Source organism: Neovison vison, chromosome 10 (assembly GCF_020171115.1).
Source record: "Neovison vison isolate M4711 chromosome 10, ASM_NN_V1, whole genome shotgun sequence".
NCBI lineage: Eukaryota > Metazoa > Chordata > Mammalia > Carnivora > Mustelidae > Neogale > Neogale vison.
The window spans coordinates 49,949,184-49,970,146 of record NC_058100.1 but is presented as its reverse complement, the minus strand read 5'-3'; the positions used below and the strand labels follow the sequence as shown (position 1 = coordinate 49,970,146).

The window sequence follows — 20,963 nt, the reverse complement described above, 5'->3', positions numbered from 1 at the left end:
TTTTCTCAGTTCCTAAAAATGTTTCAGAGCTATAAAGGTGAAATGGGTGTCTTGTTATTCATAACAAAACCCTCTCCACCACAAAGAGGTTTATGTTAATGTTGTGACTTTTGGAAACCACCTAAGGATGGAGGCTGGTGGCCAGGGGAACCATCTATAAATAGAGAGTTGGAACTTTCAGTCCACTTCCTGATTTCTGGGGAGGTGAGAGGGCCTCAATGGTCAATGAGTTAATCAATTATGCCAAATTAATGAAGCCTCCATAAAAACCCCAAAAGGAAGACATTTGGAGAGCTTCTGGTTTGGGGAGACAGACGCTTCCACATACCTTCATTCTGGATCCCAAACTCCATGAGTCCCCAAAACTACAAAGGCAGAGGCTCCTTTGTTTGGGTCCTTGCCCTAGGTATCTCTTTATCTGGCTGTTGATCTGTAGTCTTTAATATCCTTTGTAATAAATTGGTAATCTAGTGAGTAAATGAACTTCCTGAGATCTGTGAGCTGCTGTCACAAATTAATCAAACCAATGGAAGTGGCCATTTGGCCAGAAGTACAGGTTCCAACCTGGCCTTGCAATTTGGTAGCTGAAAGGGAGGAGGCAGTCTTGTAGGACTGAGTCCTTAACCTGTGGGAGTGGATACTATCTCTAGGTAGGTAGTGTCAGACTTGAGTTGGATTGTAGGATACCTGCTAGTGTCTTGAGAATTGCTTTGTGGTGTGGGAAATAGATACACAGACACATGTACACACACATACTGGAAGTGGGGGTTAGAATCATTTCAGTTATCAACTACAATCACCATGTTTTACATTAGATCCATCCATGGCTTTAGTTTTAATTCTTCTTTAAATGTTTAGGACAATTCCCCATTGAAACCATGTGGGTGTTATGCACTTTAATATTCAGAATTTGATTCAATTCTCATAGCAACCTTGCAAAGAAGGCATTTTACAGGTATGCAAACTTAAGGCTCAGAGAAATGAGGTGACTTACCCAAGATCTAGACATCTTCTGATTCCAAGTTTAGTCCACAAAACCACACTTCCTGAGTTAGATGTCATTAGGCTGACTCTTCAGTCCTTTGAGATCTCATGGGAAACAAGGAAGAGAATAATTGTAGCTGTTCCTGACCACTTTTGTTTAGCTGGGTGCCAGTTCTTTCTTGCTGGACATCACATTCAAGTTAGAGGGTAACGAGGCAACCAGTGAATCACTGAGTATAAAACCTAGTACTGTTCATACATCATGAAGGTACAGTTCGAAAGATTGATGGCACATGCATTGACACATCCAACTGCAAAACCCGAGAAGCAAAGCAAACAAAACCATCTCAAGAGAGAAGGAAATCCTATTATTTTGTGGTCCCTGGACATACTCTGGGAAGTTTGGAGGGGTCATCTCTCTCCTCCATCCCTTATTACCTGACCCCAAATTTCCCACCAGGAATGATTAGCTTACTTAAGATAGGATTTTTCACCACCTTCACTATCCCTTCTGTGGTTTTTTTTTTTTTTTGAAGATTTTATTTATTCCTTTGAAGACAGAGATCACACAAGCAGGCAGAGAGGCAGGCTGAGAGAGAGGAAGGGAAGCAGGCTCCCTGCTAAACAGAAAGCCCAACACGGAGCTCGAACCCATGACCCCGGTGGGATCATGACTCGAACCAAAGGCAGAGGCTTTAACCCACTGAGTCACCCAGATGCACCCCCTTCTGTGATCCTCCCCCCCCAGCTCTGATCATGTCGTTTCCCTGTTAACAGCCTTCAATGATTCTGTATTGTCTCTACTTCTCAACTCAAGGGTTGTTGTCTGTGTACGTCCAGGGTTCTCAAACTTCAAAGAAGAAAAGAATCACCCAGAGACACTCCCTGAAAATGTAGTGTCTTAAATCCCAACCCCAGAGATTTTGACTCAGTAACTCTGGACTGAGACCTAGGAATCTATTTTAATAGCCTCCTCCTGGTGAGTCCAGTGCCGTCCACAGAATACACGCTGACCAAACACGGATCTCTGGTATAAAGGCCATAGTCCCCGGCCTGGCTTTCAGGCCCTGGGAAGTTCGATTCCAGCTTGCTTAGTGACTAGTACCCCTCCCTCACCCTCACCACTACCAGGCCTCCAGACCTACAGACCAACCCAGGGGGTAGGACTAAACCAGTTGGCAAGCGCGCTTCGGGAAGGCAGAATTAATCTCTCCTGCCCCTTTCCCCCCTGCCCTTAGCCCTTCAACGCTAGCACAGCGTTGTTCAAACTATAGGTTGCCACCCAATAGTAGGTTTTGACCAGGTTCTTATTTAAATTTATGATTCCTAGAATAGAATATATGAAAGCCATCAGTGTGCAGTGCTGTAGTTAAGGGGATCGTAATACATTTGTTTCAGTTAATGACCTGTATACATAGATGCGTATTGTGTCGGGACATGAACTGCGTTTCTCACTGGGGCTTGTACTCCAGCAACACTGAAAGCCACGGCTCTAGAACTCCTCTCTCATTAGCTCCATCAGTATGGCTTTCTGTGTCTCCATTATTGTGAACCTTTGGGGAATAATGAATAAAGCCACCTTTATCCTCTTATTCCTCCAGGATCCATCGTGGTATTTTGTAGTCAGCAACTGAACTGATTTGATTACATCATCACAATCATGCCTCTTCTGGGTTTAACTACTTCAGATCAAGCACCCTCTTCTAGGGTATAGGGTTAGGGTTATTCCTTTCAGAAATTGCCTCTTCTGGAGGAGTGCCTGGGTGGCTCAGTCAGTGAGGCGTCTGCCTTTGACTCAGGTCATGATCTCCGGTACCCGAGATAGTGCCCCATGTCAGGCTCCCTGCTCAAGGGGAGCCTGCTTCTCCCTCTCCCTCTGCCCCTCTTTTACCCCATCTTGTGCTCTCTCTTTCAAATAAATACAATCTTAAAAAAATTTTTTTTGCCTCTTTGTGAGACAGTGAATCTTGGAGCATTGCTGAAGAATTTCTAGAACCTAGGTGAGGTTCGGTGGGCTGAGGTCCAGAGCTGATGACCAAGAAAGAATTCTTGAGACATCTTTGGTGCAAAATGGTGGTTTATTAAAGCATGGGGACAGGACCTGTGGGCAGGAAGAGCTGCTGCCCCCGGGTTATGAGAGATGGCAGGTTAGGTACCTTGCAGTTGGGGGAAGGTGAGGGGAAGGGAGGTTTCAACGGCGCTTTCATATGCTAAAGAGGGCCTACCTGGTGCCGGGATACCGCAGGACTTGGCGGCTTGACCAGTGTTGTCTTTTGGCAAGCCAATCACATTTCTGCTCTCAAGCATCTTTGTTAGTGAGATTTGGGTTTAGAAGAAATTTAAGGTTATTTAGGGCTTGAGGAACTGAGTTATTTGCCTCTGGAAATTGTGCTATTGATAAGGTAACTTCTTCGTGGATCTCTAGGACATTTGTAAACCAAGGGAGACTCTGTCTTGCAGGATTGTGATCTCTGCAAGTTAACTATTTGTTTCTCGCTTATGGCAGTCAGGGGTGCCTGAGGAATGTCACACACATTACCGAGGGGAGCGGGTGGAGAGGGGGTGCAAGGTGCCAGCTTTTGCTTTGTCTTCAGCCAGCCTCCTGCTCCCTCATCAATTGCCAGAAGAAGTGTCCCCTCACGTTCTTCGGGGCAATGTATTTCCTGTGGAGAGTCTGGAGTGTGGTCTGAGGATGGAGTGGGCGGTCATCTCTGACTTAAGATGGCCCAGTGAAAGGACGCTCTCTAGAGGAAATAGCTACATGAGTCTTCTAGGCGAGCGTGTGTTAAGCACCCACTGATCAATTAACGAGTCACTATGCAGGCTCTTAAGAACCCAAGAAGTGTTCAGATGGGTGATGACTGGACCACATGTGGAGCACAGCTTTGTTTTCTTAAGGCAGCCGTGTTTCAGATGGCAATGTGTCCAGTCAAGGTTGTTTGAAGGCTAATCATCTTATACCGAGCTTGCTTCTCACATGTATGTTAACTGCGCATCTCTGTTAGCTGTGAGTTGGGGACCTCCTACAGCAAAATCTCTGGCTTTGAAGAACTCAGTGCAGAAGAGGAGTGAAGGCATACACTTTCAGAAACAATTTCCCGGCCAGGCCCCTTGAACTTGATGCCCAGGGGCCTAGTAGAGCTGTAAGTGCAGTCAAGGCGGTTGCTGGACAGAGCAGGCAGGCTGGGCCAAGGTAGAGGTGAGGTAGAGGGGAGCTTCCAGTGAAAAGCTTGGGTGTGCAGAGTAAGGAGAGGCCACTTTCTTGGAGGATGGGGGAGGAAGGAGGCTCTGACTTATTACAGCGGGGACTCCGCGACAGCTAAGAGCCAGATGTAAATGATCTCAGTGAAGACTAGAGTATGAAGGGCCAAGAGAAGAGAGGGGTGGTATGGAGCGTGTCCCAATAAAAGGGTTTTTGTTTCGTTTTGTTTTAAAGATTTTATTTATTTATTCGACACCGAGAGAGGGATCACAAGCAGGCAGAGAGGTAGGCAGAGAGAGGGGGAAGCAGGCTCCCTGCTGAGCGGAAAGCCCAACGCGGGACTCGATCCCAGGACCCCGAGACCACGACCTGAGCTGAAGGCAGAGGCCCAACCCTCTAAGCCACCCAGGCACCCCTGTTTTGTTTTAACAAGGTTTTCAATTTGTCCTTGGCCTCAAAATAAGACTTCTTGAAAACAAGTAAAGTAATATCACGCTTTAAAAAAGCAGAGGTTAGGGGCGCCTGGGTGGCTCAGTTGTTAAGCGTCTGCCTTCAGGTCAGGTCATGATCCCAGGGTCCTAGGATCGAGCCCCGCATTGGACTCTCTGCTCAGCGGGGAGCCTTATTCTCTCTCTCCCTCTCCCTGTGTTCTATCTCTCCCTCTCCCTCTCTCTCAGATAAATAAATAAAATCTTTAAAAATAAAAAAAGCAAAGGTGACACACCTTATTAGAACGGCTAAAATCCAAAAAAACCTGGTAATTCCCCATGCTAGCAACGATGTGGAGCAGCAGGAATGCTCCTCTGTTGCTTGTGGGAATGTAAAATGCAATTATCACGTTGGAAGCCAATTTGGCAGTTTCTTCCAAATTCAAATGTCTTCTCACCGTCTGACCCAGCCACTGCACTCCTAGATGTTTACACAACCGAGTCGCAAGCTAGGTCCACGCAAAAACCTGCACATGAATGCTGTATCAGTTTGATTCATCATCAGTGAAAACTGGAAGCAACCAAGACGCCCTTCAGTTGGTGAATGGATAAACAGTACAGATGGATAAAGAAATTGTGACATATCCAGAGAACAGATTATTATTCGGCAATTTACAAGTTGAGTTATCAAGACACAATGCATACCGTTAAGTGAAAGAAGCCAGTCTGAAGAAGCTACGTAGTATATGAGCGCAACTCACTTGGTGTTTTGGAACGGGCAAAACCAGAGAAATGGTAGGAAGATCCGTGGTTACCTGCAGCTGTGCACCCAGGGAGAGGGATAAACAGCGGGATCACAGTGGATTCTGTGTAGACAAACTGTTCGCAACGTAACTGCAACAGTGCCTACATGTTATTATACGTTCGTCGAAACACACAGACTGTACAACACAGTGTCTCTTCGCGGGGACTATGGCCTATAGTTAATCCATAGTAATGTGTCAGTATGGACTCATCAAGTGTAACAAATGAACCGCACTCATGCAAGATATTAATAATAGGGAAAACGGTGGGGGGCGGGGGGAGATAGGAAGGTGGGGGCTGGATGTATAGACCTCTGTGCGCTCTCTGCTCCATTGTTCCTTAAATCCAAAACCGTGCTCAAAAATAAAGTCTGTTAATTATTTTTTTAAGGAATGGAGAGATTTCGCATTGAAAGAAAAAAAAAGGCAAATGTGATGAGAATTATTTTTAAGTTTTAAGAGAGGAGCAAGGAAGTCCGGGGCACTTGCTTGTAAACTACACAGCCAGCCTTGCTCCCCAAGACCCCCTTCGTGAACAGAATCCCTCGCCTGCGAAATAAATCCACAGCACATCTCCTCCCCGGTACAAGCTCAGGCCCTGCTGGGTTTGACACTGAACCCCCTTCAAATGAGAACTAAAATTTTCCTCCCCTTCCTAGTTTTCTAAATTTTCTCATGGAAAAGACATCGGGCTTGTCTGGTAAATTTGAAAAAGCAGCCTCACGAATTCCTTCCAAAGGGAAAAAGGCTTTTCTGTGACCGAACTTCTCTCAATCAACCATAACGATGGCTTTCCTGGTAATTCTCCCTAAGGACATGGAAGGCCTTTAAACTTGTTTTGGTGGTTCTCTTCTGAGATGAGGCAATCAGCCCACCTTTGGTATTATAAGAAGGTGGCGGCTGCTTCTTCTCCTTCGTCCTTGTTTTCTTCCTTTTAAGTCACTCCTCCATTTTAGAATTTCCACAAGTGATCATAGGCGTAAATTCCAGTCTGTCCCTCAAACGGCTTCTAGTGAGGTGCTTGTTCTAAATCCCTCTAAGCTGCCGACTTGTCCAGCAGAGGACCTTTTAAACTGGATTAATCCCCTAGGTTCTAAATCCTTTTGCTTTGGGGGCCAGAATCTCATCCCATAACCTTTTGAATCACCAAGGTAACTTGGAAGGTTGGCACTTTCCATGTAAATGGCGAGAGAGCTGTAAGGCAATAAACCTTGCAGAGCGGAACGTATTGATTTCATCGATCACCTTTAATCCACACCTTTCCGAATCTTTATAACGTGTGGTTTTCTTCTCTTAATTAGAAAGAGCCAGGGATTATCTGCACAAAACTGGAAGGTTTATTGTGATTGGTGGGATTGTCTCTCCTGTCCACGACTCCTACGGAAAACAGGTGGGTTGGCCCTTTGCCTCTCTGCTCCTTTACCCTCCCTTTCTGACCCGATGGATGGCTCCTAGGGCACACAGCTGCCCCAAGGCCGTCTGGGCTACACTTCCTGGAAACACACATGCCTGGTAGCGGGCGTCCTGCTCCGGGCTCTGGACCACGCTGAGCCACACCGGCGGCGCGTTACAGATCTTTCCTGGATCTCAGGAGGAAAAGGCCCATGCCTCTTACGATCTGATTTAAAATTCCTTTCCTTGCGGTTCCCTCCCTGCCACACGAAAGGGAAGGGCTGTCCATCTCCCCTCCATCCCCAGCGGCCTCCGAGGAAGTCGCCCACCCAGCAGCCCGAGCCTCAAGACGAAGCCCCGTTTGCAGGGTCAAGTCTCTGTGCTGGGCAAGGGTCGGCTGCTTCCTCCCAGGGGCCCACCTCCTGACCCTGTTGTAAGGGGCCCATCCCGACCTCCGTCCCTTTCTTTCCCCTCTGCGCTCTGGGCGTCAGCGTGACAGGTACACACGCGGCGGGGGGGGGGGGTGGGGTGGGCACACTCTCCTTCCCGGCGTGGCTGAGGAAAGGCTGCCCTTGAATGAGAAGTCCGCTTGGGGTGGGGTCCCCGGAGGCTGCAGGGAGCCTCCCACTGATGCTCTGTTGTTCCCCAGGGCCTTGTGTCCAGCCGGCACCGCCTCATCATGTGTCAGCTGGCGGTGCAGAATTCCGACTGGATCAGGTAGGGCTGGCCTGGCCCTTGCGGGGGTGGGGGGGGTGGGGGGTGCATGGCCTGGGAGTCACTGGGGCTGAGGGGAGGAAGAGGAGGGGTCCTCTCAGCCATCTGGATCCCACAGGGGTGGGGAGGTCAGAAGAGGCATTAGTCCCTGGCAGGCTATAATTACGCAAACCTTCAGAGGTGACCCCGCTTGGTTTTATAACCAGGCGGTAGGGCCCAGCAGACCCAAGAGGAAAGCCGCAGTGTTTCTCTGCTCTGGGACATTTGGATCCAGGAGTATTCCTGGACATCATTGGATTTGGGGTGAGGCCTGGCCAGGAAATCAGAAATGCCTCTCCACTTTTCTCCCCCTTTACTTCCTGTGAACTCAAACTTCCTTTTAGGAACCAGTCCCTGGGTTTCCTTATTTCCCATTCCTGAACTCGGGCTTCCTGGGGCTCCGGGCTGAGCGTGGGACCGAAGGGCTCCCAGCAAGCAGGCACTGCCCGTCCCTCAGACTCTGGGCGCCGGCCGCCCGAAGATGGCAGACACCGTTATGTGCAGTGCTGGCGGTGTAATTAAAGCAAGCTTCCACTAATTATGCTAATTACACTCCCCCAAGTTCCCACAGTTATAATTTGCATGAGAAAATGGCGTTTTAAAAAAAATAATGGCACACCATTTGTACTGTAATTTCCCCCCACGGAAAAATAAGCAGCACCTAGAGGTTTCTATGAAGGGAGGGATGTGAAGGGAAGCTCACCTCACAGTGAGGGGGAGGAGATGGGGTGGGCGGGAAGGAGAGGGGTGAAGGGAAGCCACCACTGTAATCACATTGGGATCTTTGCGGGCCATGAGCAGTGATTTGTGTGAGAAACACTTGTACCTCAGAGATTTTCTCAAACCCCTGAGATACAGGGAGACACAGCTGCCTTTTCTCTGGTGAGAAACAGGCCCAGAGAAATCAAGGGGTTTGACTGTGAACAGCCTGTCCACGGTCACGTCAGGGATAGAAACAAGGCCTTGTAACACTGTGGCTTAGGATCTCCTGGGGAAAATGGGGACCAGTGGGGGAAGACACAGGGCAGGAGGTTGCTCCTGCTTGGATGTGACTGGAAGATTCTGAAAGAATTGCTTCATTCATTCAACAAATATTTCCCCAGCACTTCCTGCTGGCTCTGCACTGCTCCAAGCGCTTGGGCAAGGTCAGAATTCCAAGAATTGAGGTCACTAGGGAAGCTCAGGGGGCTCTAGAGGTAGGGGCGGGGCCTCCGGCCCTGGGGGAGCCTGTTGCGGGCAGGTGGGGGGTGGTCAGAGGTGGGGGGAGGGCCTGCCGCACAAGCCGACTCTCAAGGTTTTCAGCCCGGGAGCTCTTACCTCTGGGAAGCTTCGGTGTGTGTGCCTGGTGGGAGGTGGGCAGGGAATGCTCAACTGCTAAGAAAATGTTTGAGAAATCTCCCAGTTCAGCAGCTCATTAAGTATGCCAGTTAAGCCTGAGCAAGGCATTGGTCTGGGCCAGCTCCGGGGCTCGGTTCACATCCCCCTGCACAGGAGGGGCTGGCCAGCGGGCGGGGCTGTGCCCTTCAGTCTGACAGGCATGCCCCTCCCCATGCCCACAAGCCCCCCCCCCCCCCCCCCCGCAGCACAGGAAGGCAGACAGGGGCGGATCCCCCAATTCAGGTATCTGCAGCCGCCGCCCCTCGATGAGGGCCTGACTTTGAATCCTTACCCTCGAGGGCCCAGAGGAAAATCTCCATTGTGTGTGGAAGCATCAGAGCGAGGCTCTGTACTAAGCACTTTGTTTATGAAACTCATCTAGCCCTTCTAATAACCCCACAAGACAGTCACATCGTCATTTTTACAGGTGGGAAAAGTGAGCACCGGAAGAAAACATCACTTTCCCAAAGCCCCGTACTCCTCCTGTTTTACAGAGGAGGAAACTGAGGTGTAGGAAGGTGTTTCAAGCCCACGTTTGATCTGATTTGGGATCTAAGTATGCGGCAGGGGCCAGTCTGCTGAGCTCCCTGAGCTACAGGCTCTGGAAAGGACCAGTGAGGAATGAGTGTGAGAATGGAAACCGTGGGAAGCCTCTTTCTGGTTCTGTTAGGGTGGACCCCTGGGAGTGCTATCAGGACACCTGGCAGACCACGTGCAGCGTGCTGGAGCACCATCGGGACCTCATGAAGGTGAGCTGGGCCGCGGCAGGGGGGCGGGTGCCCCCGAAACCAGGCAGGCCCGGTAAGAGTGCTGCTGGCCTGCGGACCTGGTTCGGTTTCCGGCTTCTCGGGCAGCGGTGGGAGACCAGGTCCCCCAGCAGGAAGGAGAGCAGCCAGTTAAAGATTCGGACCAGAGGCTGCCCCCCACCTTGTCCCCCTGCTCAATCTGACTGGGGCTGGTTTTCAACTTCTGACAGCAAATCCAGGGTGGGAGTGAGAACAGACTTCAGAAAGTGAGGAGGGAAGGAGACCTGGCCCGGGAAGGCGGGAGCACAGAGGAGCATGGGGGAGAGCGGGGGGACGAGCATCCGGGGGCTCCATCCCCATCTATATTGGACTTGCCAGTCCCCTCACTCCAGCACTGGGTGCTGTGGCCGAGACTCCCTCACCGCTGCCAGACGCTGTCCCTTTGTTCACTCTCATTGATCCTCTCATGAGTTCCAAGGCAGGCAATGTTCTGGTCCTTTTTATATGAGTGGACAAAAGGAAGCCCAGAGGGGTACCTCGGTGGCTCAGTGGGTTAAAGCCTCTGCCTTTGGCTCAGGTCATGATCCCAGGGTCCTGGGATCGAGCCCCATATTGGGCTGTCTGCTGAGCAGGAAGCCTGCCTCCCCACCCCTCTCTCTCTCTGCCTACTTGTGATCTCTGTCTGTCAAATAAATAAAATCTTTAAAAAAAAAAAAAAAGGGAATCCCAGAGAGGTAAGCCAATCTACCTGAGGACGCACAGCCATTGTTTTGTGTCTCCCCTGGATGGGAGCCCGTGGCTTGTGCCCAGGTGGCAGCCACTGAAGAGCTGGTGACCAGGTTATAACAAGAGCCATGCCCCCCAGCCCCACTGGCCAGAGTGTGAGGAGAGCATCCTTCCCAGACCGACAGCGGCCCATCCGTCTCTGCAGCGATGGCAGGAAGAGCAGAGCCATCCGTAGCAAGAAGCCTGACTGCCCAAGACAAGAGTCAGCACCCCGACCCTGCCACGGTGCCCTTGTCAGCCGCAAGCGGCAGTCGGGACGGCCCTCTTCCGACACAGGGAGCGCGGCCGCCCGTCTGTGTTTTGCGTCAGTGGGTGTCAGAAGCCGCTCCTTGGGGAGCCGTCGCATCACACTCCACCAACGGGGCCAGCTGTGCTTGTGGAGGTGGAGCTCTGGCTCCTGACCCTCCGGGAAGTCAAGAGGAAGAGGAAGAGGAAGAGGGCGGGCTCTAGCGAGCTGTTGCCTCATCTGCTAGGTTTGTCCCCCTTGGAACTGACACAGCGCACCTCCCTTCCTTCCCTCTTCAGAATCCTTTACAGGCATCCAGAGTCTTTTCTGATCCCCTTGAAGGGACTCTGCCATTGAGGGGCACTCACCAGCTCCCCGTGCTGGTCTCAGCCACCGCAGTAACAACAGGCGTCCCCTCCTGTCCTACTGTATCAGTCAGGAGAGGCTAAGATACGCTGTGTTAACAAACATCCTTAAAATCTTGGGGACTTCACATCAGTTTATGCCACACCACACATCAGCTGGGAGTCCGTGGGGGCCTGCGTGCCTTCCGATCTCACGGGAGCCTCGGGCTCCGTGATGGAAAGGAGGAATCCGGGACCCTGCAGACGTGCTGGAGCCCTGCCTGTACCAGCCACGAAGTCTGCCCACTGTTTTCCTTCCAAATGCCTGGGCTTCCCGAACCTTCCTTCCGTTACTCATGCCGGGAGGCGGGAGTCTGGGCCAGAGCAGCACAGCCAGGAGCTCAGCCCTTCCAGCGCCACAGGCCAGCAGAGAATGTGAGTCCCCAGGACCCCTGCCTACAGTGGCGGTGGAGGACACACCATCGCTCCTGTTCTACCATCAGGCCGGTGTTCCCGGCGTGGACGGCAGACCTGTTGGAGAGACTGACGCAGGGCTTACTTAGAGGTGACCCGAGCCCATGCTTGGAAGGGTCTCTGCGAACGTGAGAGCCCGCGGAGGGGTGACGAGGGCAGAGTGGGGCACACAGCCAGCCCTTTTCTTCTCTACCTAGAACAAGTCCCCTGGGACCCGCCTGCAGGCAGCGGGAGGAAGCATTTCCTCAGCTACCAGACCAGTTACTAAAGGAGAATGTGGCGCTTCCTTTTCCAGAGGCGAAATAATGAAAAAGGAGGCAGGCCGGCCCTTCCCCTCCAGCAGCCACAAGCAGGCGGGGAAGAGCCTGTTGGGGGGGGGTCTCGGCAGGCTCCCAGATGGGGCTGGATGCTGCTGGGACTGTCCCGCGTCAAGAACATGACAGAGGGGACAGGTCACCCCGCAGAACAAACGCCTGTCCTCCGGGGCTCAGAAGGCATCAGCGCCGCTCTCTGCCCTCTGTGTGGAAGACGGAACTTCCGGGGGTCACGAGGGCCACAGCAGCCCCGCAGCTTGGGGTTCTCTGGCAGCGGGACTCAGGAATCCAGAAAGAGGGGTACTTGGGGGTGAGATACTATCTGGAAAGGGACCTGCAGAAGCACCGGCCCTTGGAAAGCTGAACGGATTCTGGAGCTCTCGCACCCACAGTAGGGAAGGGGGTGGGTGTCTGGGTCAGCGGGGCAGGACGTGGCCTTATCAGCTCCATGAGTTCTGCGGCCCCGAGGGAAGCAGCAGGGCAGATAATCCAGCACAGTAGAATATACACGGAGAATATCCGTTTGGCTCTGGAATGTGCATCCACACTGACAAGCAGGCGAAAGAGTGCCCAGCCCCCCGCTTCTTCCTGCCGCACCAAACACATCCCGCTGGCCTGGCCCCACTCTCAGCCTTGGCCTTGTCATTGGCGTCCCTGGCCTGGAGAGGCGACAGGTAGTGATAGTGCCTGGTGTTCGTATGACCTTTCCAAAGCGTACACAGCCCTTCTGCAGACACGACCTCGTGTGCGGCCCGTGCGGCGGGCAGGGAGGGCAGGAATGCACGTCACACGGGAGGTTACAACATCGGCGGCCAGACCACAGCCCAGAAAGGCAGCCACCGGGCCTGTCGGTGTCAAACTCCTGAGCGGAGGTTCAAGTGACGGTAACTGTCCAAGGTCACGCAGCCAGAGTGGGGCAGAGCCCAGACTTGAACCAGGGCAACACCGCATGTCATGCCTTCCCAGCACTGAGCTAGCGGTCTGGCCTCCTGTCGGCCTCACGCAGCCAGGCCACGCCGCTGGGTCTAGAACCTGCCCTTGCCACCAGCTCAGCGCCCAGTGGCCTCCCCGGGATGGGTGAACAGATGAGCGGTTGACGATAACTAGGAATGCTCTCCATAAGTTACTTGGCTAATGCCACTGACCTTGCACTTCTCCCTTCCCCCAGCGGGTGACTGGCTGTATCCTCTCCAACGTCAACACACCTTCCATGACGCCAGTGATCGGACAGCCCCAAAATGAGACCCCCCAGCCCATTTACCAGAACAGCAACGTGTCCAGCAAACCCACTGCAGGTAGGGGGACCCTGGTGGGAGCTGCGGCTCTCAGACCTCAGAATCACCTGGAGGCTGGTTAGAATCCAGACTGCTGGGCCCTCCCCCAGAATGTGACTTAGTAGGTCTGGGACGGGGAGGAAAATTTGCACTTTTAACAAGGTGACACTGATGCTTTAGTCCTTAAAATAGAGCATCAGAGAGAAGCAGTCACAATGAGAGAGAGACGGGGTTGATGGTGTGCATTTTTTTATATTTATAACTATAAATTTATAATTATAAATCATATTTACAAAATCTATTTATAATTGTCTTCCTGGGAATTAAAAATATGGAAGGCAACATTTTTCTCTGCCTCTTCCAAGGGAGTTGACGATCTTGCCCAAGGTCACACAGTGAGGAGGTAGCAGGACTAGGAGTCAAACCCAGGCATCAGCATTCGGAATCCCAAACTCTCAGCCGCCTCTTCAGTGGCAGAAAGCAAGGGCTCCAACATGTACCCAACACCGAGTCCTATATGCCCATACAATGCACAGTGCTTTACATGGATTCGCATTTTATGTCATAATTCTGTGATACAAATATTATGTTCCCATTTACAAGGAGAGAACTGAAATTCAGAGAGGGTAAGTGATTAGCCTAAGGTCACACAGCTCAAAAGTGGAAGAGTCAGAGTTCATGTTCAGGACTATTCGATTCCAAGGTCCATGTTTTTTCCAACATTTTTTACCAGCCCATTGCAAGAGGCGGATTCTTGTTCATACTTTTCAAGCCTAGAGACCATAAGCTACTAGATTATTAGTCTGTTCGAAACAGGGTAGTTCACAAGGAGCCAGAATTTCATAGTTTTCATACAGCTACATTTGGGGGCTCAGAAAGATTTTCTGGGTTAGAGCCCAGAGAGGACATCAAAAACCAGATCCCTCTCAGCCAAAGTAGGATGTCTGATTATGATCAAATCCATCTTCATGGGAAGGAATGAAGGGTAAGGCTCATATTTAAAAAATGAAAGGAGCAAATAGCCCATATGTTAGTGGTGGTTGTCTCCTGGGATGGGATTACGGGTGCTTTTTATTTTCCTTTTTATATATTTTCCTCTTCTACATTTTCCGGTTTTTGACAGTATAATAAATACAAGCAGAAAACAGATTCCAGTCTGTGGCTCATGATGCTTGCGCCTTGGACTGTGAACGGGAAGGAATGTTTGCTGTCACATTTCTGTTCTTTCTCTCTACCCTCCTGCCTCCCACTACCCAACCCCTGCCCGCTCCAGGGCAACCCTATTGTTTAAGTGGCCCACATGCCCGGCTGTAAGTAGTGAGTGGTTCTCTCCCTCTGTCCCTGTCTGTCTTGCTCTCTCTCATAGCCAAGATCTTGGGGAAGGTGGGAGAAAGTCTAAGCCGGATCTGCTGTGTCCGCCCACCAGTGGAGCGCTTCACCTTTGTGGGTAAGAAAGCAACGACCTTCTTTGCCCGTCCTGTCTCTTCTTTGTCCCCTCCCTTCATTCCTTCTGCAAACACCTCCCAGCACCTGCTGTGGGATGACAACTGTGGAGAGAAAACAAAGTAAACAGGAAGAGTCCCCAGGCTTGCAGGGCAAGAGTCCGGAGGGTGTGACCCACCTAGCCTGCCACTGCCTAGACCTCAGCGTTGCTGTGCTGATTCCCCACCCCCACATCTCCCACCCCGCCCCCCCCCCCACAGAATGAGGTCACATGCCTAAGAGTTTTCAGGGTCCCAGAATCCTTCCTCCCGTCCTCCCAGCTCCGGCAGTGTATGTACCCCTCCGATAGGCTACCAACACCCATGCTCTTTCCTTAATTCCCTGTTTCTGGCTGTTCCCTCGAGGACTCCATGGATGAGAATGTCCGAGTCGCTGCGTCCCAGTTCAAATCTGCAGAATTGCTGAAGGTCTAGACCTCATTCCTTTGATGCTTTGGGGCTGACTTCTGCCACTTCTGAGATTTCCAGTTTTCCAAAAGGAACTAAGAGGGGTAGCAGAGGAGGAAAGGAGACAGGGGACCAAGGTGGTAGGGCTGTGGTTTTGTGCACACCGTGAACCCCCGTGCCGGCACTGCTGAGGAGCACTCGAGAGCACGGGTCCCAGCCTCTGTCCCTCTCGTCTTTCACGGGCTCTTGCTGTACCCGCCGTCTCAATGCGCTCAGCGGTGCTAGTTCTCTGAACCAGGCAGCCCGTGCCTGGGGTGACGGGGCTGCCTCCTGGTGATGCTGAGAGCCGTTTCGCTCTGTTTAGAGGACGTTGCTTTTGTGGACTACCTCCCACAAATACAGACAGAAACAGAAGGTGCTTAGCAGGAGCGTGTGTGTGTGTGTGTGTGTGTGTGTGTGTTCGTCATCGGCTTCCCAGTGAAGCTGTGCGATTCTTTAAAGGCCCAGAAATGTGAATTCCTACCGCGCAGCACGAGGGGCTGCGTCCCCTGCATTGCAGGCCGGATTGCTCTCCATCACTACTCAGATGCCCTCTGTGCAGGGAGGCAATGACCCTCCCATCCCGTGTGTTCCACCCCCGCCCACACACTCCTGAGGAGGCCCCTGGGCCAACGGTGTGCACAGGCGGCAGTCAGTCCGTGCCCTCATGCTTCTCCGTTCCCTCTCTCCTCCCTAGATGAGAACGCCAATCTGGGCACGGTGATGCGGTACGAAGAGATCGGTAAGTGGCCGGAAAAGCGGGGACACTTGGGGACAGAGCTGGGCGGGGGGAGTTGGGCGGGGAAAAAGGCTTGGAGACCCCGTGTTGTGCCCGCAGCAGGGCCTGCTCCCAGAACACCGGCTCCAGACTAGAGCAGATTCTCCGATATCTCCATCGGGCCAGTTCCCGGGAGGTAGGACCCGCCGGCTTGTCAGTGCTCCCGTTAGAGCCTCGACTCTCTCATCCCAGACACGTGGAAGTTAAGCTTCTGCCGCAGCCCAAGACCTTTCTGGGGCCCAAGACACTGTGTGAGGCCGAGAAGCTTCCCCGTCTTCCTTATCTTCTTCCTTACTTCTGGGCTGGAGGGCAAGCAGGAGAGGAAGCCGAAAGCCACCTCCACAACCTCCCAGCAGCCTGGGGTGGGCGGAGGCTAAGGCATCCTGGGACTGTGGGAGGAGGTGGACGGACGGTGGCTCCATCCACCAGTGGTGGGAGGGGAAGGAGCTGACCCACCTGTGGAAATGAGCTCAGTCCTGCGGAACCCTGGGGAGCAAACCAGAAAGCTGAGGTTCCAGGGTGGGTGAGAGACGCGAGTGTGTGAAGCTGAGGAAGGGAATAGATGGCTCAGAGTGGACCTGGAGTCAGCAGGGTACCAGGTAACAAGGAGGGTCAGTGACTGGCATGCTTGGAACGCTAGCGTGGGGGGCAGCCTGGTGTCCCGTGGACCCGCCCAGTCTGCCGTCCCAGCTGCAAAGGTGCCATCCCCAGGGCTAGGGGTGGGTGCTGTGGTCCTGGAGCATAGGACGATGCCGGAGCATAGGCCTCTGCTAGGAGGCCCGGCACATGTGACATCGATTCAAGGAGCCTCCCTGGGTCCCGGCTTCTGATCTGAGGAGCAGTGATGTACCCGAGTTGACGCCTACTGGTTTGTCAGAACCCTTTCTAAGATTTTCAGGAAGTAAGCAAACTGATTGTCAAATGTAGCCGATACTAAAAATTAAGTCATTTTAAACAATAATTAAATACACTGTATTAACGACAAAGATCCTGAGTACTCAAAACTCGCTTCTGAATTACTTTCCTGTATTTTAATATCCTTTATTTCCCCGCCCTTCACCGTCTTGAAGCCACAGAAAGCAGCAGCGTGGCTTCCTGGTTGCTCCCCCAAAACAGGGCAGAAGTATTTGGGTCCAAGTTCCCCAATTCCTAAGCACCCCAAGGGGGAGGAGAAGCAAGCCTTGAACTCCCACTTCCAGCAATTCTGCACCTGGCCAGGAATTGCATTCCCCTGGGAGGTCCTCCGGAGCAGCCCAGCACTGAGCAGTCTTTAGACTTGCAACTGTATTCAATGAGTGTTTCTCTCGTTTCTTGTTCCAGAAAGCATTTACTGTGGCAAACTTTGGCGGTGACCTTGTTTACCTTCCTGGCTCGCTGGGCCAGTGTGTGAGGCCATACCTGCGGGAGCTCCCCGCCCACAGAAAGGCCAAGCTAATGAGTGTTTGCACAATTTGCAGCAAGTTCCTTATCTCACTAGCCTGACCCCATCTTACTCTTCTTTCCAAGAAAGGGAAGCTGGGTGGCCACAGCTGTCAGGATCCATTCAGGGCCTGGTGTGGTCCTGGTGGTGTGGCCTCAGAGGGCCTCAGAGGCCCTCTAGCTCATGAGTCCCCTTTTTGAAATCCCCTTGCACCTTGCAAGAAGGAAAAGGCCTTGTTCTAGCTCAGTTAGCGCCTATGGCTCCATTTCCATGTTCTTAAACCACTGACTGCTTTTGGGGGCTGCCACCGAGCAAAGGCTCTGGGAGCTGGAAATGCTTGCCTTAGTCTCCGGCAACAAACCAAGAGAGATTGCTGCTGCCCTCCAGCGGCCATGCATGGGACCCCAGGCTCTGCCGGGGCCTCTGGGCTGTGACAAATGCCTCAGTTCTGGTCCTGTAAGAAAAGGCGGACACCACACTTTTTAACTTTCTGTGCTTTGGCTTAAACAAAACAAAACACTGTAGTCAAGGGAGTTCCTGACTCAGGAATAGAAAAGAGTTATTTTCATGGCTATCGAGCAGGCTTTCTCAACTGTGGGCTATTGACATTTGGAAATAAACAATTCTGTGTCTTGGGGGCTGCCACGTGTCTCGTAGGACGTTCCCCAGCGTTCCTGTCCTCCGAGCACCAGATGCCAGGAGCACATGCCCTCCCCCTGGTCTTAGCACCCAGAGATGTCTCCAGGCACTGTCTAATTCAGGGTCTGCCGACCCAGAGAAATCCAAGGGCCAGCACAGCCTTTGGACGGTGGCACCAGACCGAAATTTTAGGCGATCTGAGTTACAGTACAGAGTTACAGGCAATCACTTTCCACAGAACGAGAACACTTGGAGCCCTGGGTGGTTCCAGGTGGGAGGTGGGGAGCCTTAGAATCCCAGGAGGGAGCCCAGTGTGGCTCCTCCCAGCCGTAGGGAGACTGGTTTCTCCCCGCAGATGCAGAGTTGGGACAGAAGTCCCGTGGCGGAACTTGAAAGGAGGGAGACACCACTTACCCAGGGCCCCCCAGACTGCAAACACAAAGGCCATGATGGCCCCAGCAGAGCCATCCCAGATGGCCTAGAAGGCTCTTAGACCTCTCTCCTGCATGGCCTCTGCGGGCAACTCGTCTGTTGTTCACGTACTCGGTACATCCCGAGCACCTACCGTGTGCAGGTCATTCTGCCAGGCCCAGGGGCTAGAAAGATAAATTAAGGTCCCTGCCCCTGAGCAGATGTTTGGGCTACAGAATGGCATGGCGGGGGTGGGGGTGGGGGGAGAGGCTGCAGGAATATTTAGGAGCGAAGGACCCAGGGCTCCACCGGGCTCCCTGAGGACGGGCTACGGGTAGGACAGATACTGACACTGTCGGCAGTCCAGCGGCCTGCCTCTTCTGAACCATCTGGAGAGTTCCACAGCAGGGACAAGGTCACCGTCTGAATCCTGGTCAGGTTCCCCAGGCAAACTGTGGCGTCTCAGGTAGGCCGACCTAACGGCCGCCTCTCAGCCTTGGTGCAGGGTGGCAGTGGTCTCTGGAAGTGGTCTCGGGGCAGGGCCATCCCTCCCATTTTGGAAAAGATGCCCACAGCCACAGCCTCTCGCCAGAGGGCCCAGGATGCCTGGGAACCAGACGCTCCACACCTGGCAGGTGTCCCTCCCCCTGTGGTTTGGAGAATCCCAGGATCCTCTCCGCACCCCCTGCCCAAGCTCCGGTTTAGTAAGTCAGTCAGTCCTTTTTGAAGGGGCTTCTCTGGGATGATGCAGAGTGGGCTTCGGGAGGGAAGGAAAACAAAGGACAAGCAGGACATGCACCTGCACCTGGGAGGGGGGCGGGGTGCGCTCAACTCCGCTTCTCAGGCTCCTTGCTGAGGACAGTGGCCTGGTAAAGAAAGGACATCCAGTGAACTCAGAGACTGCATGGAGACACTCCGTGTCCCCCCAGACCCTTCATCATGTCCGCATTTGTGATAAAGGACAACACGTGGATAATGCACAGCAACAGAGGAGCCGAGCTCTGTTAGCACCTGACCTTGATATGGAGCAGGAGAGAGAGCCCCACAGACCTTAGACGAGCCACATGGCCAGCTCCGTCTCTGTCGGGACGAGCAGCCCTCCCGGCTTAGCGGGGAATGACCTCTGTCCCAGGAAACCCTCAGTACCAGGCAAACCAAGACCCGCCCGGCCCTGCATGAGAAACTCCTCCCACAGGGGGATAAGAGTGGTCTGTAGATGACCCAGCCAGGCAAAGTTGTCTACACTGCGCACACCACACACTACACTGCACACACCACGGTGCAGGGGAGCCTGGTGGAGCTGGGTGCTGGAGGCCCAGGAATGGGAGGCTTCTGTATTTATCAGGGGCGAGGCTGAGAGTTGAATGTTTTCCAGACCTCCGCTCACCCCTGTGCCAACTCTGTCCCCCTCCCCAGAGCTGCGGATCTTGCTGCTGTGTGGCAGTGACCTGCTGGAATCCTTCTGCATCCCCGGGCTCTGGAACGAGGCGGATGTGAGTAACAAGGCTCCTACAGCACCACACACAGGTGCCTGGGAAGGATGGGGAGGGGGCACTTGGGTTCAGCCTCTGCTCTCCCCCTCCCACGGCCTCCCCTCCCCAACCCAAGGGGCCCATCTCCTATGAGCTCCCGATAGGACAATCCATTCCCCTTGACTATGGAAGAAATTCTCACCGATCCCAAGCTTTGGCTCTGACCGCAGTTTTATACTCAGTTCCCCCTTGGGCTTGCTCCTGGAAAGCCCCTGGGGAAGAAAGCAATCTGAGTCAGAGGATACCTTCTCCGAGTAGTACTCGGAATGATTGTGTGTGGCAGAGGCAGAGGCAGTGTGTAGGGGAGGGAGGGATTAAGAAAAAACCCAGCGGCCTTTTGAGATTGTGGTTTGTTTTCCTTTGATTCCTTTTGAAGAGGTAGTAAATACCACCCTAGAATTCCCTCAACAAGAAAAAAGGGTCAGTAGGGGAGGCATTTGTGGCAGAAGGTCAGTACAATCCGTCCAGCAATTGACTGGGGATAGAAACAGGAAGTTAAACTTACACCACTTAGAAGCTCAGTGGACATCTTTTGTTGCCAGATCTGGTGGTGATGGTCTTAAAGCAGCTCATTCACAAGCTACTCACCCTTGGTCTGTAAGTTCATTCTTGCTCTTTCATTAATTCATTCATTGCATTCATTCATTCCAGCCTGAGCCATTGCTAGTTCCCAATTCCATAGCCCTCCCACTTTTTAAAAAGATTTTTATTTATTTGAGCAAAAGAGTGAGCAAGAGAGAGGCAGAGAAAGAAGCAGACGCCCTGCTGAGCGGGGAACCGGATGTGGGGCTCTGTCTCAGGCCCTGGGATCATGAGGCGAGCCAAAGGCAGACGCTTAACCAACTGAGCCACCCAGGCCCCCCCACCCACTGCTCCAGTTCCACAGCCCTATGCAAGTTGGGTTCTTAAGAAAGTAATTCCAAACCTAGTACTTTTTTTTTTTTTTTATTAACTTGCTGTGAGACCCCAAACAAATCACTCAACGGTCTGGGCCTCAGTTTATTTCCAGTTTATTGAGATATAATTGATATGTAACACGGTATTCGTTTAAGGTGTACATTGCAATAATTTGAGATCTGTATATATCGCAAAATATTACCACAAGTTTAGTTAACATCCCGTAGTACAACTTGGTTGTGCTTTAAAAAATCT

General features: G+C 52.4%; 1 protein-coding gene across 2 annotated transcripts in view; it reads left to right on the top strand.

The window, feature by feature from the left end:
* The window catches only part of NMNAT2 (nicotinamide nucleotide adenylyltransferase 2), a 190,061-nt gene that overhangs the window by 150,938 nt on the left and 18,160 nt on the right, over nucleotides 1-20,963 (top strand). For both annotated transcript variants that reach the window (XM_044267272.1, XM_044267273.1), the window contains 7 exons: nucleotides 6,719-6,807; nucleotides 7,459-7,526; nucleotides 9,610-9,688; nucleotides 12,998-13,124; nucleotides 14,470-14,550; nucleotides 15,729-15,773; nucleotides 19,696-19,772. In XM_044267272.1, the coding sequence (XP_044123207.1) occupies nucleotides 6,719-6,807; nucleotides 7,459-7,526; nucleotides 9,610-9,688; nucleotides 12,998-13,124; nucleotides 14,470-14,550; nucleotides 15,729-15,773; nucleotides 19,696-19,772 (566 nt within the window). The remainder of the gene's footprint in view (nucleotides 1-6,718; nucleotides 6,808-7,458; nucleotides 7,527-9,609; nucleotides 9,689-12,997; nucleotides 13,125-14,469; nucleotides 14,551-15,728; nucleotides 15,774-19,695; nucleotides 19,773-20,963) is intronic.